Genomic DNA, 24,773 nt, shown 5'->3' on the forward strand with positions numbered 1-24,773 from the left:
TAAGTAGCTGAGGCTGTCCATGAACCATGATCCTTCTGTCTCAGCCTCCCAAATGCTGGGATTACAAACCTCTGAGCCACCATGCCTGGCTCAGTGCTCCTAAATTTTTATATTTATGATTTTAACAGTCTGTTTCAATAAAGCTTCAGTTTGACAAGTACTAATATTTATTTGAGTGGAGTACTTGAGATAGTTTTATCTTTTATGAACAATGTTACTTTAAAATTAACCTTTCTGTCCTTATGCAGCAGAAAGAAACATGTTTTCTTTGTCTCTTGTGTGAGGATTCCACTGATGAGACTGATATGCCAATGACATAATTGTTAATTAGAATTACTCCTTTTCAAGCAAGGGGGGAGGAGAACAGTAAATAGTTAACTGTCTTCACCAAATTTCTGAAACGTAGAGAGTAGGTTAAAGTGTGAGGGTTAACTCTTCAGAAAAGATGATTTTAGATCTATCATCAAAAGAGGAAGATTTATGAAGGCAGAAAAGCAAGCTATGTCCTTATTATTATGGTTTGGAGTGACTGTTACCTTTTGGGGGAACTGTTCCCGGGGAACCTCCGTTAGGCTCCCGGAGACTATTCCTGCAACCGTGGGTCCTTGTTCAGACTAATGATAAATATGCACTAGTCTGGACTCTTGCTGAAGACTTAAATGAGTTTATTATGGGGATGGCCCAAACAAAGTCACCCAACTACAAAATATAAAACAGGCTTTTATAGATACGAAATCCTCCATCTTGCTCTACTTCGTACTCTTATGACATAGGTCTAAGTCATCCTCTTAACTTCCCACATAACTGTTGGTAAACACCTAGGTTTCTTTGTTTAAACCAGATTGATTCACAAGGTCATGGACCATGTGGTGTCTGCTCTTTTTTCATGCAGGTCAGTCCCCTTCTCCCATCCTCTTGGGGAATGCTTAGCTAGATATCGTTTATTATGCAAACCTGTCTTTAGAATGTGAAAGTCCAAAATCCAACTCCACTATCCACTTGCTAATTGCTTTTAGCAAGGGTACTTTACATTATAACAGCTACCTGACTCCTGGCAGTACCCAAGCCCTACCAGCCCTTCCCTTTTACAGGTCTGCACTTCCTTTTCTATACACCGATATATTTTAATAACCACAACTTCTTTTTCAAATCTTTTTAGGTCATTCCTAATACTGGTACACTTAGCATTAATTGTTTGGAAAAATCAGGTATGAGAGAAGTTAGATAGAAGAGAAGGTTGAAAAGGGAGGTGCTCTCTAACTGGGTTTCCCCTATGTCTTCTCTCATTAATGACTAGTTTTTCTTCCCAAAGAAAGAGAGGCTTGCTTTCCAGGGAAACTGAGCTCGAGAAGCCCTGTTCTTAGGGACCGTACACAGTGGTAAAGAAAGAATAAGGTGTAGTGCATAAAAGAGAAGGTTTGGTAAAGGTTTACTCCTTGACTAAGGAGAATCTGAGCTCTTTTCTCCTTTCTGCTTTCAGAAATTCTGTGGGTAGATATATCCCCTATATAGTGGAGGATTGTGGAGCAAAGGCCTTCAGATTTTGCCATCTTAATACAAAATTCTCCCCAAGTGTTGATCACAGCAAATAAATATGAATGTCCACCCAAGACTCAGGGTCATGAATTTTAGATCATCAAAATTGAAAAGAAAATCATAAAAATTTTCAGAGAACCTTACCATGTGATATATGAAGGTTTATGTTTCAGACTAGTACTAGAATACTAGAGTATTTAATGTCTTTTTTTTTAACAGAAAAAAGGGTATTTTCAAACCTGTACATTGCCAAAAATGTTATGCCCTCTTCTTTTTTTCTTAGGAAAATTCTGGAGAATGTACTGTATCCTAGTGTGGGAAGCCCATTCAGAGGAAGCCTTGGGCTTCAGGAATGGGGACGGCTCCTGGGGAGGCTGAGAATGTCAGGGAGGCTGCTGGGCACCAGGCCTGGGAAATGCCTACTTCAAAAGGCAGCAAGTAGATGGTGCAGATGTACAAACAGACACCAAGAACAAAAGGGAAATGATGGATGGGATGAGGTTTCCCCACAACTGGGAAGTTAGTCATAGGAGTTTAAAACATCTCCCTGAACATTTGGAAATGATTCTAACTAAAGTATGGAAAATTATGAACAGATATAGAGAAACAGTGTTCCAAGAAAGAACTGACACCAACAATGTAAAATAATTATATTTTTCATACCGGGAAACACTATTTACGTGTAACACCAGAATGAGGTAAATAATGGATATTAACATAACCAGAACTTGTAGTCTCATCTATTCTGGTAAATGGAGGGTGGGGAAATGTGTCTGTGCTCTTGTTTGCTTATGTGTGTGTCTTTTGTTTATATATAATTCATCGCAACAAAGGCAGAAATCACCACCTTCCCATTCCAAGAAAGCATTACTATTGTCCAACAATGGATAAGAAACACAATCCTCATTTAAAAATATGAATATAAATTTTAGAATGAGCTGCTAATCAGAGGCTGATTATGAAGCTAGTATATGAAAGTTTGATGGGTGTGGCATTGCAAATAAACCACATAAAAATAAAATTTATTTTCAACATTATATATCATTTTCATATAAATTTAATATTTTATTTCTATTTTCTTTTATCAAGAATAATAAATTCTTGGTGCATTTATGTTCTGTTTAATTTTTGAGACATTGGTTTCCTCTATTTATATTGGTTATATACGATATTAATTTAAAATTATGGTCCTGTATATTGTAAAACCTAGCCTGCTGGACAGTTATATGTATTTTCATTAGTGCAACCCCCTTTGCATTTCTAAATGTACTTCTGGGTATATAACTTTAAATTTTGTTGGAACACCTTTTCATGTTCCATGGAGCACTGCATTGCTAGGACAAATGTGCCATTTTCCTCCTATCTCATCATTTCTTATTTGTGTCTTACCAGCTAAAGTCCATGAAGAGATTGACAATGTGGTTGGCAGAGACCGGAGCCCCAGCATGCAGGACAGGAGCAACATGCCCTACACAGATGCTGTGTTGCATGAGGTCCAGAGATATATCGATCTAATTCCCACTAGCCTGCCCCACTCAGTGACCCGGGATGTTAAATTTAGAAACTACCTCATTCCCAAGGTGAGTTTCTTCTTCCTATGCTGCACCTCACTGCTCTCCATGTTGGAAAATTCATAGTGTGCTGCCAAACCTCTCCCACACACAATGAGAGAAATGCACATCCCCTACATTTGGCTACTAAGTGGACTTTGTGCTGTTTCCTGTGGGGCTACAACACTTTATAAGATGTCTTAGAACCTTTTAGTGTGAATCTTCACAATTAGTTCTACCTCTTTCATATTGATTTTGTATTCTTAGGAATTTATAGTACCAGAAAATATTAAAAATTAAGTTTTCTAATTTCCCCCCAAGACTCAGATTTTTATCAAGATAATAGTAAACCTGCAGTAAAATCAGTAAGAATTGATATCTTCACATTGCTTCTTTCAATTTGATAATATGGTTATGTTCCCAATTTATCTTGGATTTGTTTAATTATTTTTTAATTTTAATTAATTTATTTTTAATAATAAAAATATTCCCATTCCAAGGAAGCATTACTCTTGTCCAACAATGGATAAGAAACACAATCCTCATTTAAAAATATGAATATAATAGCTGGGCGTGGTGGCGCACGCTTGTAATCCCCGCGCTTGGGAGGCGGAGACAGGAGGATCTCACAGGTTAGAAGCCAGCCGCGCTGGCGTAAGAGACCCTGTTTCAAAAACATAAAATAGGTCTGGGAGTGTAGCCCGGAGGTGGAAGGGCTTCCAGGAACCCCAGTACCACACACACACAAAGAATATAAATTTTAGAATGAGCTGCTAATCAGAGGCAGATTATGAAGCTGGTTCCTGGGGTTCCTGGAAACCCTTCTACCTTCGGGCTACACTCCCAGACCTATTTTATACTTTTTTATTTGGAAACAGAGTCTCTTAAGCCAGCATGGCTGGCTTCAAACCTGCGTGATCCTCCTGTATCCGCCTTCCAAGTGTGGGGATTACAAGCATGTGCCACCACCCCTGGCGGATTTTTTAAATTACGCCATCAGGCTGGGCGTGGTGGCGCACGCTTGTAATCCCCACGCTTGGGAGTCAGAGACAGGAGGATCGTGCAGGTTCGAAGCCTGCCACGCACACTGGCTTAGGAGACCCTGTTTCCAAATAAAAATGTAAAAATAGGTCTGGGAGTGTAGCCCGGAGGTAGAAGGGCTTCCAGGAACCCCATTACCACCACCACCAAAAAAAAAAAAAAAAAAAAAAAAAAAAAAAAAAAAAAAAATTATGCCATCAATGTTTTGTTTTCTAGTGACTTAAAAATATTTTGCTATATTGTCCCATATAACATATATTTTGGATTATGTTATAAATTTTAAAAAATACCTTTGTCAATTTTTTAAATCTCTGGAATATTGATATATACTTAATTTGATCATTCTCCTGACTTTATATCTAATAACCTTGAATATTTTGCTACATATTGCTAGCTGTATATCTTCAGATTCCATTTGGAATTTTGTTGTTTAATATCCTGTTATCAGGGGTTAATTTTTATTGTTTTCTAGTTTTCTTACTTGTTTTCTAGTTATTGTTTACTAGTTCTTCTGTCCTTAATTCCTCTTTGTTACCTTATTGTACTCTGTAGGATTTATTGGGTAATACTGAACAGGGTTCATTGTAGTGGATATTCTTGTTCATTTCTAATCTGTAGGAATGGGCAGAGATTTAATATCTTATTATTGAGAATTATGTTTTAAGTAGATTAAGGTAGACATTCGTTATCAAATTAGAGAATTTTACTCTCTTCCCTTATTTCTATATGAATTTTGGTCATAAATATGTCTGAATTTGTGTGAATCTCCATGGTACTTTTAGACTGTGCAAAAATCCTGCTTACTGCATGACCCAGCTATTTTAACTTTAAGCTGCCTAAAATGATATTCAGATCTGAATCATTACAAACATGATGATATTACTAATTTTATATCCTTTTTCTTTTTCAGGTTGGTTTAACTATGATAACCCCAACATTTTTTTTTACTTAAGAGGAATGAACTACATGGCAGTGATAAACAGTATGATATTTCTTGTTGCTGGACTAGTGTTTAGTTGAGAGGAGATGATTGTTAGCCACAATCAGTTGTTTATTTACAAAAGTTCTATGAACAGAACTCTAGACATTTAATGTGCAGAAAGAGAGTTCAATTTAAAATAGTACACATATGAGTTGTGTGGTTACAGATGTGATGAACTCGAGTAGCAGGTGGGGTCAGACCTCGGTGTCCAAGGTTGATGATAAAGAGCAGAATTTAGAAGTTTTGGCACCTAAACCCCAAGTACTCAGTCCTTTGTACGCTATTGGTGAGCACTTTAGTAAGGTCACTGTCACAGGTCATAGTTCATGCTGTCACATGATTTGTCTCTGAAAATGTCACTGCTCTTCATGAAATATTGTTTTTTCTAAGACCCAAAGATCCATCTAAAAATTTCCATTCTATCTTTCAGCTTTATGAATTCTCTATAACTTGCTTTATCTGTACTGTTGTTTCTAGGGCACAACCATAATACCATCTCTGTCATCTGTGTTATATGATGACAAGGAATTCCCCAACCCAGAGACCTTTGACCCTGGCCACTTTCTGGATGCGAGTGGCAAATTTAAGAAAAGTGACTACTTTGTGCCTTTCTCAGCAGGTAATAGATATTCACTTTCATAGGCATTTCAGGGGACAATGTATATTTGGGGTCAATTGCAATTCACATGATAATTCCTCTGGTGTTGTTAGATTTGCAATTTGTACCCTTCAATGCCCATTTGCTTTTGCTGTTCATGATACACCCTCATTGTTAGGCCAGATTACTGGTGTTTTGGGATGATGACCCAGTTTTTGTGAATTGATAAAGCTAGAGTATAGATTTATTGATTTGTGCCTCTGTACATATCACTAAGATACCTAAGATTTCTTCCTAGAAAGTAAAACTCATTTAGACCTTCCTTGTCTACCATGTGAAAAGTGTCTTATTCTACAATATTTGGTATTTTTTACGTTTTGTGGTTCACCACATACACTGTTTGGCTGTGGAAATCCACATTTCCACAAAGGGCAATGTGAGAAGGGCTCTCACAGCCAGCCAGGGAAGCAGGTGAATGAAGTAGGACTAATTCTGGGACCTTTAAGACCACTCTTCAAGACCACTCTTTAAGAGTTCACCATTTCATACAACAGAAAATAAGTAACCATGAAGTCCTGATTACAGTGGATTCAAACTTTAATGAAGTCATAAATATTGATAGCAACTCATAAAGGCCAAGACTATTGATTGAGGGGATCACAAAGGGTGTAAAGAGAAAAAAAATTTGACCTGTGTCTTGATTGTGGTATAAAAATGGTGCTTCTTAGAAAAGGTTTGCATGACATAGAATAGGAACATTCATGGTACTTTGGAGATTCATGAAGATGTGTACAGTTAAGAGATGGAAAGGCAGATGTGAAAAATGGAAGGCAGTATCATGGAACATCAGAAGGGGAAAAGGAAACACAAGCAAAGTGGTTGTTTTCTCTAGAAAATATAGTTAGAAACTTCAAATATCAAAAGAGCACTTAAATGTGGGAAATTAAAGTACTTGAAATGAAGCTGAGGATAAATATTGTTTGAATCAAATATTTGTTATGATCAGATGAAGACAAGTATGCCAATTTTTTTCTATCCAAACATTCAATTATCAATCAAGTAGTTCTGCCTATTCTCATCTGCCAGGAAGAAACATGGCGATCATTACAATCCCTTAGAGAAGACTAACTCCACTCCTTGTTATTTTCAGGAAAGCGGATATGTGTGGGAGAGGGTCTGGCCCGCATGGAGCTGTTTATATTCTTGGTCACCATTTTACAGCACTTTAACCTGAAACCATTGGTTGACCTCAAGGACCTTGATACCACTCCAGTTTCCAATGGATTTGCTTCAGTGCCACCAGTATTCCAGCTCTGCTTCATTCCTGTCTGAAGAAGAGCAGATTGTCTGGCTGCTGCTGTGTAGGTCTGCAACCCCCTCCTCTGTGGCATTGTCCACCTCCTTCCTTCAAAAGGGATGCCTTCTCTCCACACTCCTCTCTATCTCACTGATTCTTCTAAGATCCAGGAAACAGCCATCCTCCATTCAGGAGAGTTTTCTGGGTCACTGCACAGATATATCTGCCATTGTCTATGCTCTGTAACACCTGTATTGATCACCCCTAGTGCTAATACTTACCCAATGTTGAGTTATTAATCTTTTATCACTGTAAAACAGCAAAGTCATTATGGAATAAAATCTCTCAGAGGCACTTATCTCCTGTAAGTTCTGAAGAAAAAGCATTATTATTTCTGGATCTATTCTCAGGATTTTTATTTTGTGTATACTAGTCCTAGTTACTAATTTTTGTCCTTACAATTATAAGTTAAAGAAGGTAAAAGGGAAGAAATCTCATTGGCTGAGTGTCAGAGTTAATGGATGTCTAGATTTGAAAGAATGAAACTACAGCAAAGAATATATTGCAACTTAGATATCAAAATTACAAAGGTCAGGCATAGGAAAGAATGAACATTAACTGTTGGCAGTCATGTCTCTGCTTTGGACACAAATTTAAAATTTGGAATAGTCTTTACTTTCTTGTGCAAACTCAGAGTCAATATTGAAAAGGGTTTACCATTTACCCTACCCAATTCTGATCCAACAGTACTACTGATGGATCTAAAAGGAGAACTATTGACAAGAGGACATCCTCTTCTCCCTAGTCCCTCAGTAGGGCTCGATGCCAGCAACTGAACCTGCTTCCAATAAGGTGTCCATGTCCTTATTTCTGTGTATCACAGTCTGGTTCTTGTATGAACATCCTCCCACCCACTGTGAAAATGGCAGGGTCACCTCCTAGGTCATCCTGACATGAACGTAACTGGGAAATCCTGAAACAAAGAGAGATCCCAAATCACTGGGTCTTTCTTTTTTGTACAGTAATATTTGTGAAATACATTTATTTATTTATTATTCAATTGTTTTGTGACTTTCAGGCTAGTTTTATTGAGTGAACATAATTTGTTTTTTTTTCATTCAATTTTACTATTTAATCAGTTGAAAATTTAATTTGGTGAGTCCACTCATATTTTATCTTACCCCATCAGCACATTAACAGACCACATACTTTATCCCCTTCACAATCCTCCAATAGATGATTCAGTTGTGCTTAGTCAGTATTAAGGGATCACACTGTCATGACTTCCTGAAGTTCATTCACTGAAGACCCTGTTGAGTAGTGGTGATTCTCTCCCTCCTCCTCCTCCTCCTCCTCCTCCTCCTCCTCCTCCTCCTCCTCCTCCTCCTCCTCCTCCTCCTCCTCCTCCTCCTCCTCCTCCTCCTCTTCTTCTTCTTCTTCTTCTTCTTCTTCTTCTTCTTCTTCTTCTTCTTCTTCTTCTTCTTCTTCTTCTTCTTCTTCTCTCCTCCTCCTCCCCTTCCTCCTCCCCCTCCTCCTCCTCCTCCTCCTCCTCCTCCTCCTCCTCCTTCTCTTTTTCTTCTCTTTTTCTTCTCCTTCTTCTTGTTCCCCTTCTCCTTCTCTGTACCAGTATTGGGAAGACGTTTCAAAATGTATTAATGTGCCAGTATTGGGAAAGATTTTCAATTTTAAAATATATTGTTGGTAGTGAAGAAAGTCAGGGGCTTCAAGGAATAGAAGAAGCCCAAGAGCCAGAGCCAAGCACCTTTCTACATTTCTAAAGAGAGGCAGACTTCCTCAGGGATGTGAGGAAATCCCAGATTCCAGATAAGCAACTTAACACATTTTTGGAGTGTAACAAATGGTGCGAGAGTCTGTGCCCCAGACAGAGGGGGTGGATCTGGTTGGAGACAGGGCAAGATATTTACATTATCAAATGACCTGCCACAGATCTAATTGGGGTGGGTTATAAAGATACTTTGTGTCCAGGAAGAATGGGTGAATTCATTTGAAATCCCCCCCGCCCACACCATGCCACTCCTGAATGGCATGGGGATTTAACTGTCTTCTTTCTTTCTTTCTTTCTTTCTTTCTTTCTTTCTTTCTTTCTTTCTTTCTTTCCTTCCTTCCTTCCTTCCTTATTTCTTTCTCTCTTTCTTTTTCTTTCTTTCTTCTTTTTTTTTTTTGCGGGTCTGGGGAGGGAACCCAGCATTTGCATTTGACCTCCGAGCCACACCCCCTGCCCAATTTTTTATTCTTTATTTTGAAACAGGGTCTAACTGAGTTGTGGAGGGCCTCACTATGTAGCTGAGGCTGTCTGCGAACTGCTATCCTCCAGTCTCAGCATCCTAAATGCTGTGATTGTAGTGTGTGCCACCATGCCCGACTTGTCTTCTGTATGTCTATCTTTTTAATAAACTTCTTTAAATCTTTAGCAAGAGTCCAGGCTATTGCATATTTATCCTTAGCTCAGGACAAGAACCCGTGGTTTATTTGAGGGAAATTGTTTCCATGGGGCTACAGGGGGACCCGGGAAAAGTTCCCCTAAACGGTAATCCTCACCCCCAAACTGTAACGGTCATCTTTAACCGTAACATTCTCCTCCTCCTCGTCCTCCTCCTCGTCCTCCTCCTTGTCCTCCTCATCCTCCTTGTTGTCCTCCTCCTCCTCGTCCTCCTAGTCCTCCTTCTAGTCCTCCTCATCCTCCTTGTCCTCATCCTCCTCTTCCTCCTTCTTCCTCATTCTTTCTCCCATGGGTGTAGTAAATGGCTTTGTTTTCACATGCTAAACTCTCTAGAAGAGACTATATACTTAACCCTAAACTCTCCATACTGTAACACTTTACAGTGGTACTATATATTATATATTCTGTCAATTTTATTCTCTTAATGAAACTTCTGTACACCTTCCACCTCCTCCTAAGCTCTAGCTTCATTGAAACTTGGCCAGGCATTGGCTTCAGGATAGCAGACAATTTCTTGTAGAATGTTTAAGGTATTTCTTTTCTTTCTTTTTTCTTTTCTTTTCTTTTTTTTTTTTTTTTGTGGTACTGGGTTTCCTGGAATCCCAGGCTACACTCCCAAACCTATTTTATATATTTTTATTTGGAAACAGGATCTCTTAAGCCAGTGCAGCTGGCTTCAAACCTGTGCGGCCCTCCTGTCTCTGCCTCCCAAGTGCGGGAATTATAAGCATGTGCCACCATGCCCGGCTAAGGTATTCTTTAATGAATTCAGTTTACTTCCTGCTCTTGAGAAACTGTATCCCCCACCCCATCTTAATAATTTGAATGAAGCTGGCTTTCCTTTGAAATACTGAAATATCATCTGACTCCACCTAGTGTTCAAAATCTCAATATGAAAAGTCTCATACATGGTTCTTGGGTCTCTCAATCTAAAAACTTATGGTCATTAATTAAAGGAAATTCCTTTGAATTTTTTTTTTTTTTGTGTGTGTGTGGAGCTGAATTCATCCTCTATGTTTTCTCTGATCTCCATACTTGGAACTTTTATCATCCATAGGTTGAAACATCTAGACTGATCTTCATAATTTTTCCTTTTTTGTTGTTCTTTACATTATAGTATGGATGTATATTTTATAGATCATGAACATTTCCAAAGTTATGTTTTTGCCTTCATGTTAAGTGTTCCTTTATCTATATTTAGTATCATTCAATTTTCAATTTTCAGGAGTTTTTTTAAAATCATGTTTTATTTTATTTTATTTATGGTATATAAACCCAGGGGTGGTCTACTACTGGGCTAAACCTCTAAGTCTTTTATTTATTTTTAAAAATTTGAGATAGAGTACTGCTACATTGCCCATGCTGGCTTTTATGGAATAAATTCTTTCAGAGGCACTTATCCCCTGCAAGTTCTGTTTTAAAAGCATTATTAATTCTGGTCCTGCTCTCAACATTGCCTGCTTAGTAAGTAATCTGTTATTTATTTATTTATTTTTTTGGTTGTAACTGGGGTTCCTGGAAGCCCTTCTATATCCGGGCTACACTCCCAGACCTATTTTTCTTTTTTCTTTTTGGAAACAGGGTCTCTTAAGCCAGCGCGACTGGCTTTGAACCTGCGCGATCCTCCTGTCTCCGCCTCCCAAGCGCGGGGATTACAAGCGTGTGTCACCACGCCCGGCAGTAATCTGTTCTTAACACATCCTACTTGGTAGGCAGAGACAGGAGGAACTTTTAATCCTCTTGTCTCAGCCTACCAAGTACTGGGAATATTGGCACGTATCTCTGCACGTGGCTTTAGGTCCATTTTAAATTAAACATAAGCATCAAAGGTGGAAAGACTAGAGAATTTAGACATGCTTCTCTTTCTACCTAAATTTTCTTTTTTTTTAAATTTTATTTTATTGGTGCACTGTATTCATACATCATAGTGGGATACAAACTTTTGTAGACATACATGCACACATCGCCCAGTCAGCCCCCACCCGATCCCCACCCCATTCCCTCCCCATCCCTCCTTCCCATGCTTGGCTTAGTGGTTGACATCTAGTATTATAGCAATTTATCCAAAATTAAAAATGATAATCTCACATAACAGTTTCATTTGTCTGATGCCAAGCTTTTGATGATTTAAAGATAACATTTCAATATTTCTTTTTGCTTTCTTTCTTACCAGAGCATATTTTTTTCTGTTTTTTTGGTGAAACTATCATATATTTATATATTTATTTTTCAGAAAAAGATCTATCCTAATATGGAATATGAATTCTAGATACCCAAAACGATCTTGAAAAAGAACAAAGCTAGCAGATATATATTTTCTGATTTCGAACCATATAAAGCTACAATAATTGAAACAGTGTAGTACTGTTCTAAAGGCAGATATATAAACCATTGGAGTTAAATACAAGCCTAGAGATAAATTCTTCCCTATATTGTCAAGTTATTTTTGACAAGGTTTCCACGAACATTTGGTGGTGGAAATAATATTCTTTTAACTAAATATTGTTGAAAAATAATAATTACATGGAAAAGAATAAAATTGGACCCTTACCTAATCCCACATACAAGTATTAACTCAAAATAGATAAAAGACCTAAATATAAATCTTAAGACTATAAACTTTTAGAAGAAAATCTGGGTCATAAAACCTCACATCATTGAAATTGGCAGTGATTTCTTGGATATGATTTCAATGGCACAGGCAACAGAAGAATATACAAACTCCCTAAAAAATGAAAAAAATATTGTATATCCAAAGACAATGTAAACAGAGTTAAAAGTTACTAATAGAATTGGATAAAATATTTCCAAATGCTATATCTGAAGGTATATTAATATTCCAACTAGAAATCCTAAAAATTAACAACAATAAAGGCAAACAATACAATTTAGAGATAGGTAAAAGACTAACATAAATAATGAATCTCCACAGATAACCAATCTTAGTTGTCTGTTGGATGGAAACTCTTGTTTCTCTGGTTCTGGTGAGTGTTACCTATTTCTTCTTTGTAGTTAATCTCTTTGAGTATTTTCTCTAGCGCTGGTTTTGAAGACATAAATTCCTTCAGTTTCTGTTTTTCATGGAAGCTTCTTATTTCCCCATCTAATTTGATAGAAAGTTTTGCTGGATAGGAAATTTTTGGCTGGAAGTTGTTTTCTTTCAGAGTTTGGAATATGTTACTCCAAGCCCTTCTGGCTCTCATGACTTGGTTTGGGAAGTCTGGAGTGATTCTAATTGGTTTGCCTCTGAATGTCACTTGGCCCTTTGCTTTTGTTGCCTTTAAGATTCTCTGCTTGGCTTCCACATTGGTCATTTTGGCAATTATGTGGCGTGGGGATCCTCTTCTCCAATCCTGTCTAAAGGGAGTTCTATAAGTTTCCTGGACCTGTGTATCAACCTCTTGCTCTACGTTTGGAAAATTTTCTGCTATTACTTCCTTGAAGAGATTGTTGATCCCTTTGGTTTCACTTTCTTTTCCCTCCTCTATTCCAATTATTCTTAGGTTAGCTCTCTTAAGATGGGCCCATATTTCTTCAATGTCAGATTCCTGCTGTCGGATATTTTTTCCGAGATTAGAAACTATGCGTTCATTTTTGGATTGCTCATCTTCTAAGAGCGAGATTCTGTTCTCCATGTGGTCTAATCGGTTGTTTGTGCTTTGAATTGAGGCCTTTACTTCATTAATTGCATCCTTTATCTCTTTTTGGCTCTCTCTGAGTTCTTTTCGAAGCACCTCTATTATTTCTACAGTTATTTTCCTGATTTGATCTTCTAGAAATCTCTGATTTTCTGTTTTATCAGGTTCTGATGTTGTGGGGTTGTGGGCGGCATTCATTGCTCCAGTATTATTCCTCTTTCCCATGATTTCGGAGGTTTGTGCCTTCTCTGGGTTCTTCCCTTGGGTCACTATGACTTCACTTAAGGTGTTCTGGATCTCGAGTCAGTAGTATCTCAGACCCCACTACTCCTTTACTGGGTTTTATCACAGAGTCTCTGACCCAGGGAGTCAATAGAGGCTGCTTTAACCTATGGGGGGTGCCAGGTTGCACGTTCTCCTATGGTGTGGTATCTCTGCCACCACCACTCCCTCACTGGGTACAGTGAGTACCTCAGTGAGGTACAGTACTGGGATTTCTCCTCTGTGGCCCACAATTTGACTCACTGTTCTTGAGTACGCAGATGTAGCTGTGCTGGATTCTGCGAATTCACTGCTGCTGCCGCCGCCGGTGGCAATATGGCGCCTCTGCCACGCCCTCGGCCATGAGGCTGGCGTATTTTTTCTTCTCTGGTTTTGATTTCCACTCTGAATCCCTGCAGCGTGTGCTGAGCTCAGCCACTGGGAGCTTTAAATCTTCTCTGCGCCGAAAGATCCCGCCTGGCTGTTCCGCAGCGGCTCACCTCGGCTTGCTGTAGCCGTCCGATGAGTTCGCCTCTGCCGCCGGCAGTATGGCGCTGCTGCCGCGTCCTCGGGCGCGTGTGTCTCCTCTGTGGCCCTGAGCTCTGTTCTCAGTCCGCTTTCTCTCTGGAGCCTGGTGGTTTTTTTGTTTTTCTGGTGATGGTGTTTTCTGGCTATGAAAGGCGCTGGTTTTGTGGTAATGGAAATTGGTTGTTAGCAGGGCTCTTAAGCCCCGCTTTTCTCGGTCGCCATCTTCCCGGAAGTCTCCTCTACCTAAATTTTCCTTACTTTTATTGTATATTGTGATTTATTTGTGCAAATTGATGAGCCAATATGATAGATTTTTATTAATCCAAGCTCCATTAGGCTTTACTCTTTATGTTATATGATTTATAGGTTTTTCTAAATACATAGTGTGGTGTGTTCAGCATTACTGTGTCATACAGAATAGGTTCATTTAATGTTCTCTGTGGCTTACATAGTAATTCCTCATTCCTTACCTCTCCACTTCTTGGCAGTCACTGATATTTTACTTTCTCAGTAATTACACATTTTCTCCAAAAGTTGTATACCTGGAATTATACAGTGTGTAGACTTTACATTGTAGTCTTCTTTCCCTTTGCAAAATTTAAGCCACCTGCACATCCGTTTGTGGTTGACTACTCTTCTGTGTGCCTGTGTTGCTATCTGCTGGCTGTTTAATGAACAGCAGCTGATTAATTTCCTCAAATAAGAGGATATCATCCTGAAAATGAGGGAGACATGAATCAGTAGATAAAAGTAAACCCTAGTAGTTGAGCCAGGGTGGAGCCCAGGCTTCATACATGCTTGGTGTGTTTATAGCTCCTGTAGCTATGATTGACCCTCAGTTCTACATGGTCCTTTCTTCAAGTTCAGGATGAGTGTTGGAGACCTTGATCTGTAAGAAAAGTTTCCAGGAAGGACAGGTTCCTGCCAGGACATGTGGATACTGGCCTGGTCAATACCACCCCTGAGGTGTCCTCGGGGTCTTTTGCACACCATGGCTTCTCACCATGCTAAAAAGCAGGGAAATGCTCCCAAATGAGGGACACAATTTGTGTCAGAGGGACACAGTTCAGTTATGAGGAGCTGATTGGAGCATCAAATTAAATTATACTACTAATGGCTGATAACTGATAATATTAAATGAATTATTTCGTACTGACATAATAAATGAATAATAAGAAGACTTAGATTGTGGAAAACAGCCCAAACATAGTCTTGTTGCAGAAATCCTCTGGAATAATTGACCCAATGCCAATATGGGTGGAAAAGAAGAAAGTTTATAACACCAACAGGCCAAAGTTAAGATAACTCCTGGAGAACTCCTGCCTGAGCTCCATGTGAGCTCTCATTTTATAGATTTGAGACAAAAGACAGAAACAGGCAGGCAGGCTTCCAGAAGCTGAAATGTGACAGCGATTGTAGGGTAGCTTGAGGAAGTTGGGTAAGGGGAGGACAAAAGGGTAAAATTCCTGAGTGGCCTTATACAGGTGCAACGGACCAGCTCAGCTGGAGTAACGGGACCGTTGGGACTGGGTCTTGGAAAGTGGGAAAGGATTTGGCTTTTTCTGCTGCTTCTGCAGCGGACCCCTCCCTCTTTTGTACGGGGTTCGCTTCAAGTCCCTGTTTATGGCACTAATGTGGAGATTCGTCTCTGGGACTTGGGAGGGAGAGACCTGAAATGACGGACTCAGACAATTGCCTCTTGTGCAACTGACAAAGTTTATTCTCTAAAACCAAAATCTTATACCCTTCACCAGTGAAATTCCTAGTAGAAAAGTGTAAACACCAAAGAACAATAGTGGGGTATTAAGTGAAGGACATGTAAATTACCAATCATAAGCAAGACAAAAGCAAGACCTGTGACATCACTGGTCTTGTGATTAAGATCAGCTCCAGACCTTGTGATTAAGATCAGCCCCCTGGCCTTGTAACTTCCTGACACCTGCCAGGACAAAGGTAAACATAGAAAATACATTTTGACTTTTACAATTTTACAAACAGTTAATATGAGCTAATTTCTCCTCAGTTTTCTCCCATTACCATTACATACATGTACCCATAGCAAAGGAATAAGGGTGATGAATTCATCTTCATTACATATGCAAACAAACATACTATAAACATTTTGCAACTTGCTTTAAACCTCTGATTTTTATCCTGGTCCTTTCTTTCCCACTTGGGATAATCTTAGGATAAACCTTACTTCATACAAAATGCTTTCTTATTCTCACAAGATTTCCTTTCTTTATATCCATCAAAACTTTATTTATTTATTTTTTGTTTTTTTTCCCTCTTTATTCTATACTTTATTAAAAAAAAAAAAACACTCTCAGAAGGGCTTGGGCCTCTTTCCAGTCATCATGGCTACCTGTACTCTCATAATTGGCCTGGTATATTTCCAGTAATGTACCCATTCAAGGCCATTAGTCAGGATTAATATTGCAGTCTTCAGCCATGACACATTTTTTCTCTGGATGCAAAGCCAATTGCTTTGTATACATTGACAGAATTCAAGGTTTTTTGGGGAATCATTTATCCAATCAATCTAGTTTTGATTGAGTCAGCTGGGATCAAGAGGCAACCTTGGGTTTGGGCTATTCTATTTGACATTGTGAGATTGGAGGGAAATGGTAACCAGGACTCCAAAACCTTACCCACTGTGATCAGAACAGCTCCAAAGAGGGAGGGCTTCAGTCCAACCCTCCCCTCCAAGAACCACTGGTTTGCTTTTTAGAGACATTTTTTTAAACAATTTTTTAAATTAATTAATTTATTTTTAAAATTGGTGCATTGTAGTCATATATCAATCACATTGGAGTACAAGACTTGAGAGGATATACAAGCACACATCATCCAATTAGCCCTAATCCAGCCCCCATCCCATTCCCTCCTCCTCCCTCCCTCCCATGCTTCTTTGGTGATTAACTTTGATATATTTGTTTATGTACCTCCTGCGTTTTAAAGAGGCTCCGTCCTCCAGTATTACATACCCTCTGATTGGTCACATTAGTTGCTTCACTATAGGACCCTTTCTATAGCTCAACCTCTTCCTGTTGCCCCTTTCCTCCTAGTTATTACTGATTAGGAGAAGTGTCTGATTTATATTTTCTGCGATATTTCTCTGTGCATGCTGCGTTGCAAGTACCGATCCCACTCTTGACGGCCCCAGTAGTGGCCTGGCTACTCAGTGGACTGATCCAGACCTCACTGGCTCAAGTAGTGGCCTTGCCTCATGGGAAGCCCCGGTTCTGGTCTCACTGGCCCCCACACCAGCATAACCCCTCAGCTGGCTTTGATCCCGGCCTTGGAGGCCACAGGAGTGGCCTTGCCTCACGGCAGGCTCCAATGCTGGCCATTGGCTCCTGCACTGGCCTAAACCCTCGGCAGGATTCCGATCCCAGCCTCAGAGGCCCCAGCACCGGCCTAGCCTCACGGCAGGCTCCGATGCCGGCCTCGCTGGCACCAGCACCGGCCTAACCCCTCGGCAGGCTCTGATCCCAGCCTTGGAGGCCTCAGCACCGGCCTTGCCTCATGGGAGGCTCCGATGCCAGCCTCGCTGGCCCAGGCACTGGCCTAACCCCTCAGCAGGCTCTTATCTTGGCCTCGGAGACCCCAGTACCGGCCTTGCCTCACGGCAGACTCTGATGCCAGCCTCGCTGGCCCCAGAACCGGCCTAACCCCTCGGCAGGCTCCGATCCCGGCCTTGGAGGCCCCAGCACCGGCCATGCCTCCTGGCAGGCTCCGATGCCGGCCTCGCCTCATGGCAAACTCCGATGCCGGCCTCGCTGGCCCCAGTACCGGCCTAACCCCTCGGCAGGCTCTTATCCTGGCCTCGGAGGCCCCAGTACCGGCCTTGCCTCATGGCAGGCTCCAATGCCAGCCTCGCTGGCCCCAGCACTGGCCTAACCCCTCAGCAGGCTCTTATCTAGCCTCGGAGGCCCCAGTATCGGCCTTGCCTCAAGGCAGGCTCCAATGCCGGCCTTGCTGGCCCCAGCACCGGCCTAACCCCTCGGCAGGCTCTTATCCCGGCCTCAGAGGCCCCAGTACCGGCCTTGCCTCACGGCAGGCTCCGATGCCAGCCTCACTGGTCCCAGCACCGGCCTAACCCCTCGGCAGGCTCTGATCCCAGCCTCGGAGGCTCCTGCACCAGCCTTGCCTCACGGCAGGCTTCTATGCCGGCTCTGCTGGCCCGAACATCGGTCTAATCCCTTAGCAGGCTCCAATCCCGGCCACGGAGGCCTCAGTAGTGGCCTTGCCTCACGGCAAGCTCCAATGTCGGCCACTGGCCCCGGCATCCGCCTAACCCCTCAGCAAGCTTCGATCACGGTCTCTGTGGTTATTATTTCAAAGGTTCCAGGTGTAATGTATCAGATCTCTGCCTCCCCTGAGTATTGGCCACTGCCATTGCCACTGCCTCCACCATTTCAAATCCTTTCCAGGCTCTTTTCCACTCTGAATGTTGTCCAGTGTTCCTAAGCATGCGTGATGGTAGCATTTGACATTTGGTGTAATTTCTCCAAAAAAATAAGGTTGGTAGGATCCGGTTTCTGCTTCTCCTGAATACAAGTCTCCACCGCCATCGCAGAGACCTCTTTCAACACTGCCTTTCTCCTTGGTCTCCGCTAAACTCTCTCCTTACAGGTGATGTCCAAGATTCTTAACAATATAGAGAAACAGCAGTCCTCCTTCACGGGGAATTTTTCCATAAGTTCCAGTGCATTTAGATAAGTTTAGTCTGCATCTCCAGTGTCCTGGCATCTGCAACAGCTTTCTTAACTCCTCTCTGATATTTTTCTTTTTCTTTTCCTTTTTTTTTTTTTTTAAATAAGAAAAGACAGTATATGTGGTTTATGTGGTTTGAGGAGGTAGTGGGATCAGGCACTCACTCAGTAGCACTATAATCTGGTCGGTTTCCCCATGGGTCCAGAGTGCTCCACACTACTCTGCCTGGGGCCCAGGGTCCCACGACCTGGGCCCTGGCTGGCGTGTCCCGTGCGACGCCCACCAGGAACCCAGGGTACTGAGCCCGGTTTCTTCAGGTGTCTGGCGTGCTACGCGCTGTTCGGCCCGGGGCCCAGACTCCCACGACCCGGGCCCCGGCTGGCGTGCCCCACCTGACCCCCGCCTGGGTCCCAGGGTACTGGGCCCGGTTTCTCCAGGTGTCTGGCGTGCTACGCGCAGTTCGGCCCGGGGCCCAGAGTCCCACGACCCGGGCCCCAGCTGGCATGCCCCGCGCGACCCCACCCGGAACCCAGCATCTTACTGGGCCTGGTTTCTCTAGGGGTCTGGCGTGCTACGTGCAGTTCAGCCAGGGGCCCAGAGTCCCGCGACCCGGGACCCGGCTGGCGTGCCCCTTGTGACCCCCGCCCGGGACCCAGCGTCTTACTGGGCCCGGTTTCCCATCAAAACTTTATACCTGCTGCACACTTATATCTCTCTTTTGTTCTGACCTCTACAGAAATCCACAACATCATAAGTATCACGAGTGTCTTAAAACATTAATTTTGTCAGAGGAAGAAGAACTTTAAAAGCAATGTATATTGTATTTAATCACATCTCATATAGGTCTAATAAAGAAATCTGGGTGGTCTCTGAAATTATAGAACAGCTGAAGATAAGCTACTTCAAACCTTCCTGATCTTGCTAACCAAATACAATATTCTCATAATTAATCTAAAACAAGAAGCAAAAATGATTGGCGGGTTTGCCTGCCATAGTAATTGGTAAAAGAAAAACTATTTGCCAATCAGGATGGGAAAAGGAAGTTTATTTTATTATAGCTTGGAGCAAGGCAGGGGGCATCTGAGAGCTCAAACATATTACCAGAAAATTTATCTTCCACGGAATCAGTTTTACCTGTTCCCACAGTCCTGATTCCGGGACCTCGTTCTACATCACTGGAGCCATTTGTGTGAAAAGTTAGTAGAATCATTACCAAAAGACAATAGCTACAAAAGAACAACCAAGAACAGGGAGTAGTCTGACCAGGAACCATCCTTCCTCAGGGCTGCTTTCCTTGAAGTGTGCCACGCCATGCGTGCAGGGTCATGCAGACTCCAAGGGAGGCAGGGTCATGGCATGCGGGGCCAGAGATGATCCCTTAGAGACATGTTATGTATAGGTAGTTGCCTGGATACAAGGCCCTCTGGGACTGCTTATCTGTTGTTGCAGTCATTTGTAAATACTAGGGGAGGAGTAGTTCTGAGCCTTTCATATTAGTAATTCTTACTATTACCTCACAGTGTCAGTCCTTTCAAGAATGTTTATTGCAATTGTGACCAAGACGATTCTTTATTCATTAACATTCCATACAAATGCAATTTATGATATTTTAGAGCAAAAATAGGTGATAGATAGATGATAGATAGATAGACAGACAGACAGACAGACAGACTAGTATAACTTGGAAAACAGGTTGGGAAGTTCATTTACCATAGATCTCAGATGGCTGTGTCAAGGTCTCAGGTCTAGGTTAGTTGTGAGTTGGGGACAAAGCTTCAGGCCTGACCTTAATGAGTGCTCAACTAGCATCAAAGATGAGGACTTGTCTAATAGCTACCAGTATAACTGGCCAGATCAGCATCCAGCCTCATCATCAGTGATTTGAATGGCAAGGCGGCAAGGCTCTTTGGTAAAAGAAACTGCAGGTTTTCTGTCTCGAGTGCTGACAATTATAATCCTCAGGTTGCTAGGGACTAAATATAGATGTCCAGGTGCTCCTGGTCAGCAGAGGCATTTCGCTTGCACATTGCCTATCATGCCTGGTATTGTACCTTGTGTGTGGTGACTGTATGTTTCCCCTGTTACCTGGGTGTGTTTGCCTCACCGGGGTGTGCTGCAAGAGTTAAGCTTGTGTGCTGCACTTGGTGTTTGAGCCACACTCAGGTGTGCTTTGGGAGTTAGTCCCTCTTTGGTTTTCAGAGCACCTTTTCTAAAATATGTGTTCAATGCAAAGCCATAAATTCTGAAAAGACAGCAGAGGAGAAAAATCTACGTGCTTGATGCTAAGGCAACGAATTTTAAATACAACAACAAAGATGCTATCCATGAAAGGAGGAATTGATTAAATAGGCATTGACTAAAAAAACTACTTTTCAAAAGACGCTATCAAGGGAAGAAGATGAGCCATGAAAAAGAAGAAATACTTGCAAATGATATATCTGATAATGACCTGTCATCCCAAATATACTTTTATAACTAGACTGTGAGCAGGACATAGTGGTGCATTCCTATAATTCCAGTACTTTGGAGGCTGAGATTGGAAGATGGCAAGTATGAAGCCAACCTCAGCAACTTAGCAAAACCTGGTTAAAAATAAATAAATAAAAGCAAAACCGAACAATATCATACAGTATATAGCCTTTTCAGTTTTTTCTTTTACTTATTAATATGCATAAAGTTCCTCCGTGATTTTTCATGCCCTGAAATACATTGGTACAGAATCTAGTACAGAATCCTAGTTTTCCAACTCCTCACGATCTACCCTCGTCACTCCTTTTTGTGTTTAGACCTATAACTAGAAGCAAGTTCAAGTAGGCCCCTAGGAGTGAGCTATACCCTGAAGGAACTTTTTAAATTTTCTAATTCATACAAACAAAGGTATGAGGAAAATCTATGGGAATGAACTTCAAGAATGTGGGATAACAGTAAAAGAATCGTACAATGAGACCAGCCTGGATTTGATATGGGTCCAGTTGAGCAGCAATTCTAGATTTAATGTAGCAGCTCAAAGTATTAAAAAGGGTATTGATGAGAAGGGAACAGTTCAGATAATGCTATGTACATATACAAAATTATCAATACCAATCTCAATAACACGTATGGGTCAGGGGATGGAGAGGGGTGGGATCTGCAGGGAACACACAAATTGCTGTGGGCATATGTATTCCTATCACTCAGATCCTCATTATGATGTATCATCACAATGCACCAATAGAAGTATATTTAAATAGGTGCTAGTCATGTGAGGTGGCACACATCTGAAAGCCCAGTACTTTGGAGGCTGAAACAGGAGGACCACAGATTCCGGGCCAGCCTCAGAAACTTAGTGAGACACTGTTTCAAAACAAACAAACAAAAATAAATAAAAAGGTCTGAGGAAATACCTCAGAGGTAGAATGCCCCTGGTTTCAATTTCCATTAACACACACACACACACACACACACACACACACACACACACACGTAATGATAGTTAATTTGATTTGTTGGCTGAGATATAGAGCAAAAGATGTTCTACTGTGAATGAGTTGGAAATGGCTGATAGCACTTGGTTTCCTGTGGATGAAGGGATTCAAAGACTCAGAGATCTTGAGTGTATTTGTCATAAGACTTTCTGGGAGGGTCTTGAAGATATGCCATTTTTTATGATTCAGACTTGTGAGAGGAGCACTAATATCCTTGAAGAGTTGTGACTTGGCTCTTCTCTGTATGACAGGTTTGCATCCTGTGGTTGTTCTGTGCTTTGGGTCAAATTACCTCCCTGCTGGGCGTGGTGGCGCACCTTTGTAATCCCCGCGCTTGGGAGGTAAGACAGGAGGATCGCACAGGTTCGAAGCCAGCTTCAGCTGACCTTAGAGACCCTGTTTCCAAATAAAATATAAAATAAGTCTGGGAGTGTAGCCCAGAGGTAGAAGGTCCCTGGGTTCCATCCCCAGTACCACACACACACACACACACACACACACACACACACACACACAGAACCCAAAAAACAAAACAAAACAAACAGAAAAACAAATTACCTCCCTATCTCCCATCCTCTATTGCAACCATAACTGTAGTTTTGTCTACAATTTCTCCTCCCTGTTGTGTATGATTTATTTTTAAACTCTGACAATGACAGATGAAAAACAATAGAAATAGCTTGTCTGGTGGATACTAGGAGGTGGGGAAAGACATAGTTTCTCAAATCCTCCCCACTAAGTCTTCTGAGGTAGACTCTTCCCATATTTCTGTAGAGCAAGCTTGACCTTTGCATCAGTGGGTAGAAGAGAAGCTGATCTTTAACTTCCTCTCGAGCTCATCTAGTCCTTCAAACTTCTATGTAATGGGAAGCCTATGGCTTTATGAACAGAGTTCAGTGTGATAGACATTCATAACAACTAATATTTGGGGATTTGCTTATTTTGATAAAACTTTTCTGGAGCTATAGAGAAGATCTAGTATATCACACTGGGCCTCAGAAGATCTTTTTCAAGGCCCAGCTCTTCCACCTATGAGCTATGCAATGCTGACAGGGCTCCTGTTCTCCCAGAGTATCTCATTTCCCACTTGAAAAGTTTAAGAAAGTTTATTTCCTAATTTTTATTATTCAGTGTTAAAATACATGCTATTTCATTTAGCTAGTACCTTGAATAAGTTTGTGTACTGGAGATGTATGAGTCATGGTAGCTATTTTGTGTTTAGGTTAGAGAAGATGTTAGTAGAGTGCATTAAGTAGTTAAAAGATCTCCATCATTGAAAACAAAGTTTTTGAGAGTTTGACATAACAATGTAAAAATTTTAATAATATGCAAGTCATACAATATACCAAATTACCTCAAAGTCAAAATTCATACTGGTCTTTACCCTAAAGATCCCAAATTTTTAGCAATTTCTTTTACCAAATAATTAATTTTAGCATTTCTTCCATCATGACCTCTCCATCATGATATTTCCATCATGATTTCCCTGGGTATTCTTTTTAATTAACAATACCAACTTATCCACCCAGTATGCTGTATCCATCAGCATTCTTGCAGCCATCCAAATATCTGACAATAAAACTTAGAGGAAAGAGGATTTATTTTCTTATGGTTTTAAGCTCAGTTCATGTGAGGCTAAGGACCATCAATCTCAGGGCATGGCAGTGCTGCAGGAGGCAGAGGGACAGCAATGGGCAGTACTCTTTACATCCAAAGGCAGAGAGAGAGAGAGAGAGAGAGAGAGAGAGAGGAGAGAGGAGAGAGGAGAGAGGAGAGAGGAGAGAGGAGAGAGGAGAGAGGAGAGAGGAGAGAGGAGAGAGGAGAGAGGAGAGAGGAGAGGAGGAGAGAGGAGAGAGGAGAGAGGAGAGAGGAGAGAGGAGAGAGGAGAGAGGAGAGAGGAGAGAGGAGAGAGGAGAGAGGAGAGAGGAGAGAGGAGAGAGGAGAGAGGAGAGAGGAGAGAGGAGAGAGGAGAGAGGAGAGAGGAGAGAGGAGAGAGGAGAGAGAGAATGAGAATAGAAACCATTTATATAATCTCCAGGTCTGCACCCCCAGGGACCTGCCTCTAGCCACACTCTACCAGCCTACTGGAGAACCACCAAGATAAGTCAATTACAATGTATTTATCCACTACTGGTATTACAACCCTCATGACTCAATTACATCAGCCCCAAACACTAATAAATGAGCTCTTTAGGGGACATTTTATATCTAGCTATCACAACAATTAATCAAATTCTCAATACAGGAAAAAATAGCACTAAAGAGCTGGGCGTGGTGGCGCACGCTTGTAATCCCCATGCTTGGGAGGCGGAGACAGGAGGATCATGCAGGTTCAAAGCCAGCCGCGCTGGCTTAAGAAACCCTGTTTCCAAATAAAAAAAGTGTAAAAATAGGTCTGGGAGTGTAGCCTGGAGGTAGAAGAGTTTCCAGGAACCCCAGTGCCACCAATAAATAAACAAACAAATAAATAAATAAAAGCACTAAAGAACATTTAATTTTTATCTGTATCATTGAGAGAGAGTCCACTCAGAGGACAGATTAAATATTGAAAGATTAAAACAAACCCAGCTGGCCATTTATTTGTCAAAGACTAACATGAATTAGTAGAGTGTTAGTAAATACTTTGCACTCTAATGTACATGATGTACTTTAACAAACATATCAGCCGGATGTGGTGGCACACTCTTGTAATCTCAGC

At 41.3% G+C, this 24,773-nt stretch overlaps 1 protein-coding gene across 1 annotated transcript in view; it reads left to right on the forward strand.

Moving 5' to 3' along the window:
• Positions 1–24,773, forward strand: part of LOC308261937 (uncharacterized protein) — a gene marked incomplete at both ends in the record, with an annotated part of 85,352 nt that overhangs the window by 14,622 nt on the left and 45,957 nt on the right. Inside the window, 3 exons of the mRNA XM_080694124.1 lie at positions 2,929–3,116; positions 5,587–5,728; positions 6,858–7,033. Of these exons, the coding sequence (XP_080550250.1) occupies positions 2,929–3,116; positions 5,587–5,728; positions 6,858–7,033 (506 nt within the window). The remainder of the gene's footprint in view (positions 1–2,928; positions 3,117–5,586; positions 5,729–6,857; positions 7,034–24,773) is intronic.

The sequence above is a fragment of the Muscardinus avellanarius genome (assembly GCF_963383645.1).
Source record: "Muscardinus avellanarius genome assembly, chromosome: 4".
Taxonomy (NCBI): Eukaryota; Metazoa; Chordata; class Mammalia; order Rodentia; family Gliridae; genus Muscardinus; species Muscardinus avellanarius.